This window comes from Mytilus californianus, unplaced genomic scaffold (assembly GCF_021869535.1).
Source record: "Mytilus californianus isolate M0D057914Y unplaced genomic scaffold, xbMytCali1.0.p SCAF_5, whole genome shotgun sequence".
Taxonomy (NCBI): domain Eukaryota; kingdom Metazoa; phylum Mollusca; class Bivalvia; order Mytilida; family Mytilidae; genus Mytilus; species Mytilus californianus.
This window is the reverse complement of record NW_026262701.1, coordinates 41515211-41533790: the sequence shown is the minus strand read 5'-3', so window position 1 is coordinate 41533790 and position 18580 is coordinate 41515211. Positions and strand designations below refer to the sequence as shown.

Sequence of the window (18580 nt, the reverse complement as noted above, 5' to 3'; positions counted from 1 at the left end):
TAAACTTCACTTATAATTCGTAAGGAGACTTTTTTCCTAGAAACTACAACCATAATTATATTATTTTTAGATTTCTGGATAGCAACAAGAGTTTTTGCCATGCTTGGATTTGTAACTGGTGTCATTGTGACGTCAGTGTTTCTATGGTTCCTTTACAGAAGAACAGGGACTGGACGTTGCTCTCATGGTTTTATAGTGATTGGATGTTTAATTACAGGTTATTGTATATAATTTTTTGATTAGTGTACACATTATTTTGATTAAAAAAGTGAAAAGCGTTTTCATTATTTTAATGTGAAAAACTGATAAAAGTATGTTTCTCAAATTTTATTTTGACAGTTGTCGTACTTGCATAGTGTTTTTTGTCTAATAAACAGTGAATTTGTGTTTAGAACTAACAAAACTGTAATATTTGACAACAATGTGCAACAGCAAATTCTCATTCATTCTTTCTTTCGTTCTTCAGTAAATTCGTTTATTCGCGTATCACGCCTTTGTAAAATTAAAGCGGAACTTATTAGCGATGACAGGAGACCTTATAAAAGCAGTACTTCAAAGAATTACTCCCTGTATGTTGTACTTTGTAAATACAGTTGTTTCACAAACCACGCCTTTTTTGGGAAGATATATAATATTCATAGATATTTTGTTTTGTTTACCTACTGGTTCCGAGATATTATCTCTATGTTTCATCTCAGAGAGACTCAACTTGGGAATTTTACCAGTATAAATACAGATGGATAGCGGCCAAATTGAAGACCCAAAGTGAAGGCAGGGGTTGTACATAATTTTAGTATAAGTTTGAACTCTTTAGACACATGTTAGAAGTTTGAGGCATATAAATGTTGAAAATATGCCGCACAGCCCTATGTTTTGAACTTTGAAAAAAATAGTAGTGCATACGAACTTTCCATTCTAGGATATGATTTTTTACGAACTTCATAGTAGAAGTGGCACAGTTTTAGCCGTAAAAGGAGTTAGTTCCCTTGGGAAATTACATTGTCTATATTTACAAAAGTGCAACCGTTAGGACGAACAAGCGTAAAACATATCCAAGGGATTAAAAACATGACAAAAAATACCAAGACAAAAACGGGGTTTATGATAAAAGATGTCATCAAATTATAACAAATTGAATGTAAGCTGCATTCACTCCTAAAAAACGTTTACATTTTGACTCGAGTATGATATTTCTCGATATTAGTGTACAGAAAAAATTTCAGATGATCTCATGACATTAACCTGTCAAAAGTCAGTTTGTACAGTTTTTAATTTAGTCTTGCATATTTCTTTTAAGGATCACGCTTCTGGCATTAAATGCTAAACGGCTAATATAGTCTCATTTTGCGGTTTTGTCATTAATATGTAGATATGGGCCACAGCCTTACCTAAAACGAATTATTTTGCTGCATGAGGTCTTTATACAAAGATCCTGAAGAGAGTCAAATATATTTTGGGGTACTAAGACTGACGTTCGTATTTAAGATTGCTAAAATTTGTGTAAATTTGCCAAGAAAGGTCAAATATGTCTCTAACATCAGACATACTATAGCAATTCTGAATAGTAGTTTATATTATCCTTATTATTTATCAATACATTTGACAGAATTTGTAAAGGATTGACGCATTTTTTTCAATTTAAGACGCTATTTTGCTTTTTTTTTGTTTTTAATACCCCTGTTTTGTTTTATCTTTCATTTTCAGGGGGCTTACTAGGTATTTCTCTTGCAGTCTTTTATGCAGCAGTCAATGATCTGGCCAGTAATGAAAATATCAAGATCAGTTTTTCTTTCGGGATGACCTGTATTGCGGCAATTTTATACGTTTTCAATGGATTTACTTTAGTGTTTGCCATATGCACAGGGTCTGGCACCATCGGAAGAAAAAGTACCAAATCACTTAAAGAAGAGGAGTTTATTACCTATTGAATTTTAAGTTTAGTGAAGTGATGTTTTTATGTCGTATTGTAAATATTTCTATTGTGGATATTTGCAAGAACATGTTTTATGAAATTTATGACAAAGGTATAAAATCAGGGCCGAGCGATTTTTTTTTCAACGGGAGTTATGTCCCCTGGAAATGTAAATTATATGAACAATCTCGGAATATCGGCGGGGGACATTGACAGCTCTGTTGTTATCTTTTATATTTGTAAAAAAACAAATTCTCTGGTTAAAATTGTTAAATCAAGATGAATAAAAATACTTTTTACGATTTTTTTCGTTTATTAGCCAAAACGTATATTGAATGATTTTTGCTTTTGAATGTTTCATATTTCCTCTTGTGTCGTTTGATAGATAGTTAGCATCAGAGCTACATGTTTAATGGCTATAACTTGGTGTCATTTGTGTGCCACAATTTCATTTGTTTTACAATTTTTCTAAATATACATGGCCATTCATTTCCAAACTTGACTTGAGCCGACCTGCCATTACTAACCGCTAACTCCCCTATCCCCACAAGACCGTGATAGACTTTATGAAGGCAGCCTTGAACAGCTTAACTTCATAATTAGAATAACAAATAAAAGTCAAAATTTTAATTATTGATAGCAACAGTTCTTTGGTAATGGCTTATCTTGCATCCTTAACTTTTGGGCTTGACCGTTTAATTCCCTCCAACATTTTCGATTTAAAATTTCTGGTGAATATATGCAGCCTTTCCTGTTGGATCCGAATTCAAAAAGGATCGTTACGTCAGATTGTATGGTTCAGTAGCCACCAATGAAATTAGAGTTTTCTGAAACTCACTAAGAACCAAACCAACATAATGGTACAGCGCACGCGATAACTGAATTTAAATACAGGACTTAAATTATATTATTGTATTGTAGATTAAGCACACTTATTATATAGGGCAAACACATCGGAAGTCATTAATTGATATTTTAATTAGACGTCGCTATTAATATAAAAAATAAGAATATTTAGTTCATCACTGTTGTTAAGACAGTGTATAATTCCAAATGAAACTCCACAACAGAGTCATAATAACGCAAAAGTTAGAAATTATTTAACATCCTACGGCCTTAAACAATGATCTATTACATACAGCATAGCAAGCTTTAAAGGTCCCAACATGACAAATGGGAAACAATTCAAATGAGAAAACGAACGACCTGATTTAAGAACAAACAATGCACGAACAACAAATATGATACACTGCAAAACATGTTCATCACCGATCCACAACCTCCCGATTAAGTTTAGGTTTACATTTTCTGATGCAAAATCGTACCATAGCAAGTCTTGTTTAGTCAGGGCTTCCCATGTTATAGAACGGAAAACTGAACACGACTTCAGATACATGAATGCTCGTTGCATTTCATAGTACGGATGTCGGATGTTCTGTCGGTAAACCTGACTCTTATTTTTGACTTATGAGTTTGAGTGTCCCTTCGGTATATTTTGCATCTATTGTACACACATCGTTTCCCCATGCAAGTTTGTCAATGTACTCATGCAATTTTTTTCTACCTATACTGCATAAAAAGAGGTTTTAGATTTCATGTGTCGTGATCGTCCTTTCGATGAGTAACGTTAATTTATTGTTATTTTTTATTTCAATGAGTGATTACATCTCATATATTCTAATAAACGTGCGATTAAGGATACCACCAAAAGAACGTTTGATTCATATCTTGATTTTTTTCTCGATATTGACACTGATGGACGACTTCAAACAAGAATCTATGATGATTTCAACTTTCCAACTGTCCACTTCCCATTTCTCTGCAGTAGCATACCCTCTGCTCCATCGTATGCCATTTACATATCTTAGTTTTAACTTTACGCTCATGCATGTTCCCACTATACGGAACTCATAAAGAGCGGTGTGCAGCTTACACATGAACCGCTCAAAGAAATGTTTTTGAAAGAACGACTAAAATCAACACTACGATTACGTCACGAATTGGTTGACCGATACGATGTGTCGGTATCTCATTAGGAACATGTTTTCACGGTCTTAGATATTTAGATACCAGTATAGTCGTCTGATCTGTAATTTTATCGATTGAGTCCTATTCCCGATTGTGACACTTTAACTGAGTGTGAATTCGCATAGCGGGCAATGCATGCATTATAGGAGACCCTTGTCCTGTCGACCCATCCGGTCTAGCTCATCTTGGACTTCATGCGATTCCCTCGATTTTGTTTGCTACCATGATTTTTCTCTTCCTAATTTATTACTAAATTTGCACATCGGTAAACTACTGTCGCCTTAATTAAAACTGTTGACTGACTTAAGTCATTAAAAAAATGATTTTTTTCTTATACCCTGCTTTTCTCTGGTCTCTTCTCCTTTGTATCGGTCTCTTTTAAATGATCCTGTTCACTCCTTTATAATCAAATAAAAATAGGTGGGATCATAAAATTGAGAATGGAAATGGGGAATGTGTCAAAGAGACAACAACCCGACCATAGAGCAGACAACAGCCGAAGGCCAAAAATGGGTCTTCAATGCAGCGAGAAACTCCCGCTCCCGGAGGCGTCCTTCAGCTGGCCCCTAAACAAATATGTATACTAGTTCAGTGAAAATGGACGTCATACTAAACTATTTGTACTTACTACTTCCTTGTTTATTGAAATTGATAAGAAAGCGGTAATCAGGTAAGTCATTAACAGATTATTATGGACGTAATTATAAAACACGTTCGACCACAGGTTTGAAGACACCGTAGTGTTACAGTTTCTAGTTTTGTTAAAAGTAGTTGGTTGATCATATCATTCCTTACAAGACTTGACCAGAATAAACTACGAATGACTTATCATCGATCATGTTACCTCGATCGACTAGTGATGAATTACAGTGCACCATACTATTGTAAGTATGATCACACCTTTTGCAAATGATAACAATATCATGGTTAAATCAAATCAGTTTCCGATGTCTTTAATTGACAAATTTTGTAGCATACTATTGTTAAATTAAAAAATAACAATTAAATGGCACGTGTTATGACCTTGTGTATAGCTTAATACGAGGGCAATAGATATTTGTCTATGAATGCTGCTTCTTATTTCAGTTTGACAATTATTATCTTAAATATTATACAAAGAAATATACATAGGCAAATCATTATCAATATTTGATTGGGAAAACATGAAATCATTAAATACTAAACAATGTACCGAAATGGATTACTTTTCAAGAAGTGTACACTCTAAAGCTTGTGTAGTAAGAATCTGTGTCTTAAAGTGCATAACCAGATTTTGTGAGGTACTAGTTAGATAGATACGTTATTTTCTAAAAACTAAATACAAGTTTACAGAAAAAGTACAATATAAATACAAATACAATATACAGTTGAGGGTAAACAGATGCATTACATTAATGTAAGATGCAGATCATTAACTTTTTTTAAAAATTTTAAATCTTATGAAAATTCAGTACTATTATCATATCCCGGCATCTGGCATTTAAACAAAGATCTGTTTCTTACGTGTACATAAATGTTCAGCTAATTAAAGAAAAAACCTATCGAATTGTTTTACATTTACCAACAGTCAGTCCACTTCAAAACAATTACTAGTACTAGATATAAATCAGGTAAGAAGAATTTTGTAATTTAAAACTTCATTCTTAATTAATACTAAATACATATTTATGATAGTTTTTGATTTTGTCATAATTGATAAAGCCTATGTGTTTCTACTGACACTAATGTTTCAAAATATTTGATAAAATATATGAATTTATACATAGTTAATAAAGTCTATGTTTTTCTATTTACACCAATGTTACTTAGTCAATAAAAGCATGAAATTCATACATACCAATTGTTATGTTGAGACATTTTTGTACACAAAGTGCATGTAATGAGATAATATAAAAGGCATTTATAAATAAATTAAAAAACACGACACCTTGATGAGTTCAGTGATGTTGTAATAAAATCCGTTTAAAGACCCGTTAACAATAATATTTGTCTTATTCAAATGATCTTTTACTTATTTCAAGAGGATAATCCCATTAGTAAAAACTAATCTTCCTTAGAGTCCTCAAAATAGTAAAAACATATACATAAAGTACATTCAATATCATAACGATATATACACAATATATAGTTTTACATATATATTAATGAAAAAGCATATTTATTATTTTCATACTAATTTGAAAAAAAAAACAATTTGCAATTTTCGACTGTGTCACAGATCTATTTCATAACGACGCATTAATTTGTTTTGCAGATATGAAAGACACTCATAGTACCGGAACTGTAATAGACTGTATAAAAATACACCATATATTTTATCGAAATTAATAAATCCCTTACATTTGATATATGACAAGAAGTACAATCTTGTTGCAATGGGTAGTAGTGCATGTGAGCAAAGGGAGCTTATGAAGCTTTTTAAATGCGTTCTAGATACCGGAATTGATGTCTTATCCGCCTTTTTCACACTGAAAGTTTTATCACTTCCGCAAAATGGAGGACATTTTACCCAGTTTCTCGACAATGAAAAACATTTTCTTTATCATCAGTGGGAGCAAAGAAAAACCATGTGCTGTGCATGTCCACCATTCGGGTGTTCTATTGGACGCTTCACAAAAATGAAGAACTGGATCTTCCAAATGTTGTATGAAGCAAATGGAATAGAAGATCCTGCACATGTAATCAAACGGGGTGGGTGTTTACAGCAGTTATGTTTACACAAATTTGTGACAAGAAGCATTGCTGCTCACGAATTGGACATCACCGTCTTATCCTTCTTGTTACGATTATTTGCAAACATGTCTGCCAGTGAAAATTCGTCACTTGATACAGTGAACTTTTGTAGAAATTCCATATGCCATGCACGGTCTACAAACTGTTTTTCAATGGCAGAATTAAATATTATGTGGACAGACTTAGAAACACATCTCTTAAATCTTTCTGATGTGCCTTACCAAAGAATTATTCAAAAACAAATACAGAATTGCCGTAAACATGAAATTGACACGGAGGAAATTGCTGAGCTTTCTAATCGTATCAACTCTATGGAGATAGTAAGTATTTAATCCAGAAGATATACCCATTCTCAAATTAAAACACTTTTAACATATTTCATATTTAGTATACATTCCCTTCTTTTCGACTTTCAAAACTTAAATCTTTTACATTTTATGACTCATGTATATACTTCAAAATATGTTTGGTTATATTTATAAACACACGTATCGTTAGAAGCACAACCGTGATTGCGGACTATCAGTCGCCGAAGATATCATCATACGATGTCTGTACTATTGCCACTGATTTTAAATTTCCCGTTCACGACGGAACCAAACAGAAAGTTAGTGCTTCGGTATAAGCAAAATTTAATTGATTGATAATAAAGTATTATGAGGCACCTGAAATTCGAAAATCAAAACAAATAGTACATCTTTTAAATTACATCCTTCGGAGAATAGCGTCGCGTAAACTAACAGCTGATTTTAATGAGATTAATTTTTTTTAACAAAACATTAGTGAGACAGATAACAGTAATTTTTTCTTTGAAATGTGTCTTGAATATTTGCTTTAGGGATACAAACTTCTTGCATTTAATGTAAAACTGCAAAAAAAAAAAAAAATAAAAAAAATGACAAACTGTCTGCTTTTTTAAATATGGCCATTAGTGTTTAAAAATTATTCAAGCCACTCCATGTATTGCTACATCATTGATTGATTGATTGTTGGTTGCTTAACGTCCATGCTACATCATTTTCAATCGTCTATTTTAGAGTTTGGTGACTTTTTGAACTACATGTACATTAATCTAGCTGAACATGAAATGAAAGATACCACAGATATAGTTAGGTCTGACTCATATTTTGAATTACAACCAGAAACTGACAAATAAGATCGGTTAATAACTAAACATTCGACAAAAAAGAATATTTTTTATTTTCCAAAAGTAAAGGTAACATTTTAATGCAAAAAGTAAAGGTAACATTTTGATGCAAGGACATAGTTTGATTAAAATTTGTGAAATTATTTTAAATTAAGGAATATATATCCCTAATGCAAAGCTCTGGATTTGGCTATACTTTATGTTCTTTCTGATTTGATCCGCTCTTCAAATTTCAAAATTTCAAGTATTTTGGACAAAAGAATCATTAAAGAAACTTTAATTGTCGAATTGGTACCGTTTTTGTTATTACCACAATGTACCACTGGTTGGATACCTCTGTTGGTGGAATGTTAAAACCGATGGTACCACTAGCACAGTAGCCAGTTCTTCGGTATTGGCATGACTATACGGATGTTGTTTGATTAAAATTTGCTGTTATTAAATTTTTGAAATTATTCAGAATTAAGGAATATATCTCCCTCATACATTTAGCTCTGATACCTTGTACGGATTTTCTTATACTTCAGGTCCTTTTTGGTTTTATCCGCTCTTCAATATATGTATAAAACTTTGGATATTCAAATATTTTGGCCTCTAGAATCACTGAAGAGACATTAATTGTCGAAAATGAGCATCTAGTGCATCAACTTTGGTACTGTTTATGTGATTACTATGCTATATAAAATAAAACACGATGTACATATGCACTGTGTTATAACATTCGATTGATGCGACGAGAATAGGCTGAACTTGACTTACGAATTGAACTTCGATATGTCTTCATATCAGGAAGTTTTAAAGTACTATAGCTTGCTTCCAGTAAGTAAGCATTCTTAAAAACGATGTAGTTTTTTTTTTATAGTTATCTGTTATACTGTCATGTAAAAGAAAAGTGCTTTTTTATACCGATTTGTATGGTATGAGGGTCTGGATGGGCGTTTACAGAATAGAGAATAATGGGCGAAAAAATAAAGAATAGAGAAAAATGGACCCCAAAAAATAAAGAATAGAGAATAATAGGCTAAAAATATTAAGATTTGGAAAAAACGGCATAAAAAAATAAAGAATACAGAAATGAAGGACCACCCATCTAGACCCTCTGGTTTATTCTTTTATGAACGTTTTGTGAGTCCACTGATTGACATTATAAAAGGTGATGGAATAGTTAAGCCCCGCCTCATATTCATGTTCCTGTCCAAGTCAGGAACATTATCTGTTGTTGTCTTTTGTCATATCTAAAACTAATTCATCATTTGGAGAATTTAGTTAAATTGATTCCTATCTGTTATAGACTTGTGACGTTTAAGAATTTGACATATTTTATAGACATACGTGTCGATTGATGACGACTGTATGTTATACACTACATGTTTATTGATTATTTGTGTTCATGTTCTGCTGTCTCATTGACGAAAATACATTCTGAAAGTTATATAGCCAATGGCTCGGCAAACAGATAAGTATGTATAAGAGACAAAAATATATGTATGACTTGACAACAACCAAAATTTACGAAACGATGAACTGCACAGATATACCACCTATCAGCCACTTGCATGGACTATCAAAACCCTAGCGGAACACGAAAGGCATCTTCAAGTAACAAAAGCTATATTTTGTTATGGTATTTATTTTTGTTTAAAACAAAATAAGAAGAGGTATGTTAGCTTATATACAATGAGACATTTATCTATAAAGATGAATAAATTACATATATTACTTTCATTGATATATAAAACGTCACTTTGGACACGGTTATAGCGGACAAGTGCAACACTTATGTAGGGACCGAGGGTACATCATTGCCCCCCCCCCCCCCCCAAAAAAAAAAATGAACAAAAGGGGTACTTTTTTCATAAATGTTAATCATGTGAAACTGAAATATCAAAAACAACAATAAACCAATTTTCGCTGTTTAAATAATATTTATTTTTCCATGGGGTAAATCACTCCCGTGCAATATGAGAGTTCTTGATCATTCAAAGCAAACGTATGTCAAGGTAACGATAAGAGCTATTATATTTTCTAATAAATAGAATTTTTTCGATGGTAGTTTTATGAGTTTGGCCATTACCTGTAATCTATAAAAAAAAATACACTTAGATCGGGATCTGCTGTTAAATGGAAACAGTTAGATGACATTTTCGTTACAGAAGAAGGCTTTACAATTCGAACACCATCTGATTAAATAATAAAACTTCCGATTGATCAAATTATGTCAAAAAATCACTTTTACATTGTATGTGTTCTAGATTTATTCTCAGCAGGAACGCTTACAGCCAAATATTTGAAAGCCATGGATGTATAAGTACCGACACACGTGAAGAAAGGGACCTCAAAATATTAGCCAAATCAATCTAAGGTCAACTTTGCCCGAGGGGGTTGGAAATTAGTTTCTGAATGCCAGTACCGAAACATTGACTACTGAGCTAATGAAACCCCAGGGACTAATAGTCCACCACCAGCGGTATCAACCCAGTGCTATAAAAAAATGAAAATAACCCTTTTTATGTTGTATGCTTCCGAAGCGCTTTCTGGATTTACGTTCATCAGAAACGCATAAGCAAAATATTTGAAAGCGAAGGACGCCCAAGTACCGAATAAACTCATCATAAATACAAGGATTAAAATCTTGTTCGCCGGTCTACAAAAGACTCATCAGTAACGCTCGAGTCAAAAAAGTTAATAAGGCCAAATAAATACGAGAAGAGCCATACAATCAAAAGGGACCTACAAATATTAGCCAAAATCCATCTAAGGTCATCTTTGGCAGTGGAAATTGATTGAAAAAAGTTGAAAAGTCATAACTGTCAACCGAATTTACAAGAAAATTCAAAGATTGTGCCTTATCTAAAAAATCTTAAGATTTAGAATCCAAAACACCATTATTTGCATTTGTTAATTTTCGAAATTTAATAAACATGCCCTTAATAGTTGTCAGTGAACTAGGTCGATATACCAAATTTATGTGAAATAGGTGTTAAAAGTAACATTTTCTTCATTTTCTCTGCCCATATAATAATCTTTGTTACGTATACTGACTAGTTTCCAAGTTTATACATTTTCACAAATGTGGTACAATTTTCGTGGCATGTTGTACGATTTAATTTTTGGCAATTTTGCAAAAACTGGTGGGCCCATTGTTATACGGCTTCTCCATCTAACAAATCCACTTTATTTTCACCCAATAAGTTCTCAGGAAATAAAATTCTTGCCATACATTGCCAACATTTAATAACTATATAGTTTTTACACCTTTATTCTATGCTCTTCTAAACTGCAAAGATTGTTAACTGCAGTCACATATCAAATTTATAGAACACGTCAATATTTGAAAGTTTAAGTATCCAACTGCTAATCTATGTTGTAATTGGTTTCGACATATATACTCGTACAGAGTGAATTATTTCCTTTGAATTATCAGTTGTTTCTGTAAATTTGAAAGATAGAGGCATGAATAATCTTTTATGTGTCTTGTTGATGCTGATCATTTTAAATGATGTAAATATTGAATCATATGTGATAACTAGGTACATTGTATTCATATATATATATATAAAAAAACTTAACATATTTTGTTTTTAATTTGTCTAATATACAAGCTGTAATTATATTTAACACAGTCTCTCAACTTCTTAATTAAGGTCCCTAAATTGGTTCATTAGGCATTAACTTCGAATGACCCTTATTGAAATGGTTTCTCGATAAGGATCCCTCTATTTTTAAAACAAATTATTTGGAATTTCAGTTTTTTGCAACCATTTAATATCTCCACAATTTTAACACCCAAACAACACAAATTGTAAAGCTCTGACAATTATTTAAAATAGTAACATGACAAATATATATACAAATTTTATTTACATATTATAATTGAGGTTCTCACTTGCGGCGCAGGGGGGGATAATCGGCAACTTAATATAAACCAAAAGGATTTAGTTGTAAAACACACATCAGAAATGTCAGAGTATGCATTGAGCTAAGTTGGCTATTATTTGTCTCTCTGTGGAGTGGATGGCATATAAAACAAACGAATGTATACTTTTATTCATAAGAACATTCTTTATGATGTTTTAACGTCACTCTACTACCGCATCATTGTATTTGGTTGCTATTGTAACGTGACCGAGGAGAGGTCAACACCATCGACACAGACGGACGGACATAACCATACTATGGCACGACAATGTATCCTGTGGTAATTTCATGTAACTAAAGAATACGGTATATATTTACAAGTTTATTCACAAATGTACATTACTTCAGACTTATTGACAAATTATTAGCAACAAAGTTTAAACATATAAACTTTAAATACAAGTCCTCCAGAATCTATACTGATTCAAGACTTCAAGGAAAATCACATCCTTCCAGTATCACAGCTGATACACAATCTGCCAGTCTCTGACCAAATAAACAGTTATAAAGCCAATTTAACCAGAGGTCAATATTTACAAAACATTAAAATATTACATTGCCTCCCTCTTTGAAAAACATGTGTCCCACATGTAAATAAAAAAAACCAACTTTAACTTATTAAAGTATGGAAGACCACTTTCAAAAATAAAACAAAAATGCTCAATAAAATTTAAATGGAAAACTCAAAATGTATCAAAAATCAATTTCAACATTTTAACAATAAAATAAATCAAATAATTCAATCATAATCATGAAAAAATGCAATGTTCATTTCAATGTTCATTTTAAATGTTCATAGTTTATAAAGTTCAATAAAAGTTTTAATCAGGAACGAATCTGATGGGTGGACGTTTCACACGATGTCCGCGACCGTATTCAATATTGTTAGTTGGAAAATTAGACATATCGCACTGTTCATTTTCACTCTATTCAATGTCAGACTCAATGTTATTTTCTTCGATTGCGGTAGCGTGAGACTCGGTGTCTTTTTGAATTACAGTTTTAACTAGTCAATTGTCAAAATCTCCATAATACGGTTTTAGTCCAGGTCTGTTGTAATGAAAACTCTTGATTTTGCTGGTTCTGAATTTTGAATACGGTAAACCAAGTCACTAATACTGTTTGTATATAAACATGATAAACTAAATAAATGTTCTGGAATATCTTCTTTTGACGAATCTAGAGAACAAGCTGACTCGTTATATACTGTGACTGCTTCACATGGCGTTTCAATAGTTTTTTCATACACTTTAACAGACTTATCTGTTGCGTTCAAAACTTGAATCGGAACGACATTTGATGATGAATTAACTACTGTTTTAGCCAACAGGAGCTGATGTTTCTCCACAAATTTATTTGAAGCTACTAACATGCTACATTCTGGAGCATAACCAATATCAATAACTTTCCCCGGAATAATCTGCTCGACACCCGGCGGAATAACTGTTGTTTCTGACACAGCAACCCGACAACATCGCACACCTTGTGTATTTACTACTGCACAAGATATCTGTTCTTTGTTAACAGTCATTGTATTGTTAGCCACATCAATGCAACACATATTTTGTTTCATGAAGTCAAAACCGATAATACAGTCTATATCTTCATCTATATCAGCTACCCACACATCGTGTGTGAGAAGTGTCCTTCCAATTTTAACGTTCATTTTACCTATTCCTCTTACTTTAACTGGTTTACCGTCGGCAAGTTTCATGTTTGTATGTGTTGGACGCAACACATACAAACATGAAACTTGCCGACGGTAAACCAGTTTCATGTTTGTATGTGTTGGACGCAACACCACTTTGTTTCCATCGGACAGAGAATCGTATACCTTACTGTTCAAAATTGTCACATTTGCACCTGTATCTACTAAACATTGGATGTTTTTACCTTGAAATTTACCAGAAATATACATTCCTCCATCGCCACTCGCTACACGACCGGTTCTAACTCGGTCTTTTTGTTGATAATTTGTTTTACTTTTGTCATATTTAGGACAATTTCTTCTGATATGACTTGTCTCGCCACAAGTCCAACATCCCCTTTTCCCCGGCTTGTTTATATTGTTATTAAATCCGCGTCTCTGTTGACTCATATCGCGCTTAAGAAACTGAAGCTCACGTCGAAATTTCTCTACCACATCAGATAAGGTTTTAATTTGACCAGATACTTCTGAACTTTCCGAAATAGCGAAATTTCGAACACTTGAAGGTTTATCCCTCTGTTTATCCGCGATGTAAAATGCCTCAAGCTCAACAGCTAACTTAACTGCATCATCTAGTGTCTTTGGGTGAGCTTGATGTATACGCAAACGTGTATCCGCGTCATCTAATGCATCAACGAAATGATCTCGGTTCAACATTTCTTGTAGTTCCAGTTGAGCTTTGGGATATGCTTTACGGCTTAGTCTCTTGATATGTTGCGCCAATTCAGGCAAATCTTGATCTTTTGTTTTACGGATATTCTTAAGCTGCACACGGAAAAGCTCTGTTCTGTTTTCGGTTCCAAATCTACTAGTTAATGCTGCACATATCGATTTATAATCTTTACGCTTAATCGGATCAATATCGGCTAAAACACTTTGTGCATTCCCGCTTAGACTTGTCGCAAGAAACATTGCTTTCTTATTACCCGTCCAACAATTTAATTCAGATATCATTTCAAACTGAATTTTATATTCTTCCCAAGAAACAGAACCATCATATTTCGAGGGTAGGACAACTGGCTTTTCAATTTTCATACGCTTAGGTGAATGCGATCCTTGATTACCAAAAGGTTGGAACACGGATGGAATCGGTCATTTTCTCGGCGTCGGAGCACTTGAAATTTCTTCCTGAAGAGTTTCATACTCTTTAGTTAAACGCTGAATTTCTCTTTGGGTTTCGATCATTCTAGGCGTTGAAGCTGATAACACAGTTGAACTTAACTCTATTTCCGTATCCATTGATACTTTAGGTCTTGCACCTCCGAAATACATTTCTCTATCAGAAGAATCACGTTTATCCATTTTATAACAATTTAATTACAGTTACTTTAGTTACGCATCAGAAATATTTTATTCTATTTGCAATAATCCTCTCACACAAAATTATCGGAATATTACTGACATTACTATAAATCCACTGAATATAATTTGCGTAAATACATTGTTAAATTCCAAATTGCACATCAATTCTTATAATGGAAATAAACTAATCCATGTTAATAATATCCACACCGCTGCCACCAAAAATTGTAACGTGACCGAGGAGAGGTCAACACCATCGACACAGACGGACGGACATAACCATACTATGGCACGACAATGTATCCTGTGGTAATTTCATGTAACTAAAGAATACGGTATATATTTACAAGTTTATTCACAAATGTACATTACTTCAGACTTATTGACAAATTATTAGCAACAAAGTTTAAACATATAAACTTTAAATACAAGTCCTCCAGAATCTATACTGATTCAAGACTTCAAGGAAAATCACATCCTTCCAGTATCACAGCTGATACACAATCTGCCAGTCTCTGACCAAATAAACAGTTATAAAGCCAATTTAACCAGAGGTCAATATTTACAAAACATTAAAATATTACACTATGTTTGCCAATACGAAAACAAAAACGATCTCAGAGTATTTGAAGTTAGCCTCCAATCCTATAAATTGACGAATTATTAATTCGTATTTACTTTCGAAATGTGATATTTTAATATCTACAATATTTATACATATGAATAAGAATCAATTGATGTTTTTTTTCATATTTCTCCTGTTAACACCAGGTTTTACTCAGGAATGAAAGAACATCTTTAATTAACTGTGGACACTTTTCCAAATAATTTTGACGGTGGACGTTGGTCCTATTTCGAGAAAAAATATATTCTATTTGTCTTAAAAGATGTCGAGGTTCCTTTAATAACAGGACCATGACGATCACATTTTAACTTAAATATGTGGCAGTCTTAATGTATGTAAGATAATTATCTTCAATTCTGACACTTTATATAACTGATATATAATTAAAATTTAACTCATACTGATTTTTTTTGTATACGTATACCACCTAGTCTGTTTTTGGAAAAAGTTGTTGTTCGTGTATGCCTCTTAATATCCAGTTATGATCAATATCGATGTTTGTCAAACCCTATTTAATGTTAAGCTTGATTGAAAAATATATTTGCAGGTTGTTGATGATCACACTCATCATTTAAATAACAATAATAACACAGTTCCTGAGTACGTTACAAAACTTGAAAAGTTATATATAAATGACAGTCTCCAAATTCAAAAGAGTGTTTCTGACCAATCAAGAGCTATAAAACAGGCAGAAGAAGCAGTAGTTAGTGTGGTAAAATCTGAAGCATACGATTTTAAAGAAAGTTTAGCAAAAAACAAAGAAGAGATGCTGGCCGAGATAACGGCTAAGATGAGTGAATTCCAAGGTATGTTTCCTTTCAACTCCTTCTAAACGAACTTAATTGCGTTGTTGAATTTGAAATTGTAAGAAATTGAAAATAGAAAATGAAACGGTGAAAATGTCTAGGTGAATAAAATACACCTTTTTTGTATTTATTTACGGGAAAGGTACTTCCATTTAGCATACCAAACGTCGCACGAGTACAACACGAGGGTTGGCATAACCAAAATCATTGTCAGTTAGTATTTAAGTTGGCGTTATTATAAGAGCAATCAGTCAGTGGTATTAATTTGTTAGCGATCAGTCCAGTTCACGTAAAATTTTTTAACCAAGGAATAGTATAAGTCCAATACCTCCAGAGCTAATTTTATTTCACTTCAAAAAGCGAACCATATGTATGCGTCATATCAGTACATATAACATATTATCTGATCAATGCCGTACTATTGTCACGGACACTCTCAAGTATGTTAAATAACATTTGGATCATTGATCACCTATCATTCATAGACCGTTTATCAATCAGTTTCCAATCATTCGCCGATTTGTCTAGTAAAGTTTAAGGTTGCAAGTAGTGTGAAATATCCAAATGCCTTTATGGCCAAAGTTAATAAGGTGATAGTCTTATGCTTTATTCAAGTATATAAGAGACCATACAAGATACACAAAAAGGTATACACTATTTAGCCTGAAAGCCAAACATTCAGAGAGATTAATGCTAAATGCTCCATCAAACCTTTTTCGAAATGATAAACAGATTTTTTTTATCAGCAATCAAAACCGGACTTCAAAAGGTATTGTGAAACTATTTACTCTAGGGGCGGTGTTAATCAGAACTTTAGGACAGGTTGAACCTATAAAGCAGACTTTGTTTCATAAAAGACAATGACCAACACAGATACATATATTTCTTGTATCATGAAAGGAAAAATCATACCTTGTAAACAACCACTCTGAGTCAAACAAAAAGTTAATCAAAATGATATATTGTTCAATTCACAACATATTTGTTACGTATGGCATTAACCTTTTACTTCACGTTCTGCTATATGCATGGCCTTTCATTGATTAAATTCAAGTTTAGTGACTGCTAATGTATCCTGACTGCATATATCCTAATGAATCTTGAATGACGGACATTATACGGATCACTTTCTAGAAATTGACAATTGACAAGGGTTAGTTGAGAGTTACATTTTACGATTTCAATTTTCCCATTTGAACTTTACATTTCTGCGTAGCAGCATTCAGGCAGTGGATACATGGTGGATATATATCTTCCAGTTGAAACAATATTCTAATGCATGATTTTTACTTTAAAAAAATTTCGAATAGAGGGTTTCTATTAAAATGGAAGGTATTACATCAATACTTCTAAACGATATATACTTCACTTGTCGTAATCACAGACCCGTCCTCTTTCGCATGACAATGAATTTCAAGTGATTAAGACAATGAGCATATCCTGCCCGATGTAACATACATCTAGGTAAATTAACCAAACTTACTTTTTGGTCATATACAAAAGTTAATGACATCTGAAATTATAAAAAAAAAGCATTCGTGTTATCCCACGTGATAACTTGCAGGAGATAAAAGATTCAATTCAGAAGCTGACATTAAAAAGGAAAACGAAATATTTACACTGAAATTACATATTGTGCATTGGTCAAATTGAAAACGGCATAAACTCGGGCTTAAGCCCTTTATATTGTGATTCGTTTGATGCAAAACAATCCAACAGTCAATTGGAAAACGTGTTACACATTAAATTTCGTTGATGATTTCAGAGGAATTGATTCACAACATCAATAACGTAGTGTTTGAGCTGAAATACGACAAGCCTGTTACAAAGAATTCACCAGAAGAAATGGGTAAATAAAAGATATCTTAAAAGTTTCTATATATCGATCTATCTCACTCTCTCTATATATATACATATGCATTACTTCTTACATTAAGATAGAGTGATAATTTGAAATAAACTTGTCTGCATTACTTGTTTTTATGTATTTTTAATAAATTAGTGTCTTTGTTTTTACAGTGAAGGAATGCCTAGTGTTATGGCATCTTAAAACACCAAAGGAATGGAATGAAAAAGCTGTAGCTGACGCTTTAAAAGATTTTGAAAAGCTAGCAGATAAACAAGCCTTTAAAATAAAGTTCGTCCGAGAGGGATCTTTGATTATCCTTACAACTGTCCCGTACGGTATACTTCACAACAAGTTTAATTATGAACATGCCATTAAAATGTTCTTGACAAGTCTGATGGGCGTTTGCAAAATCAACACGGAAAGAGCATGCCATGTGAAAGCTACTTTACACATACTAGAGAATGATGAAGGTAAACTACTAGTTGATAATTGATAACCCTTCAAGAGCACCTGTGATCATTCCTGGCTTTTGATGTGGTTGTTTTTGCTCAA

General features: G+C 32.9%; 1 protein-coding gene and 1 long non-coding RNA gene across 3 annotated transcripts in view; both read left to right on the top strand.

Annotated features, from left to right (window-relative positions):
• The first annotated feature begins 74 nt into the window (after positions 1–74).
• Positions 75–2214, top strand: LOC127702218 (uncharacterized). The gene is made up of 2 exons (XR_007982325.1): positions 75–217; positions 1705–2214. It is a non-coding gene; the product is annotated as an uncharacterized LOC127702218 (long non-coding RNA).
• Positions 2215–4532: 2318 nt separating this feature from the next.
• The window catches only part of LOC127702199 (uncharacterized), a 44167-nt gene continuing 30119 nt past the window's right edge, over positions 4533–18580 (top strand). Inside the window, exons 1-5 of one of the 2 annotated variants that reach the window (XM_052206304.1) lie at positions 4533–4610; positions 6195–6993; positions 15921–16179; positions 17945–18028; positions 18199–18498. In XM_052206304.1, coding sequence (XP_052062264.1) covers positions 6316–6993; positions 15921–16179; positions 17945–18028; positions 18199–18498 — 1321 coding nt within the window. In that variant the 5' untranslated portion in view covers positions 4533–4610; positions 6195–6315. The remainder of the gene's footprint in view (positions 4611–6194; positions 6994–15920; positions 16180–17944; positions 18029–18198; positions 18499–18580) is intronic. The other variant, XM_052206303.1, reaches the window with a different exon arrangement.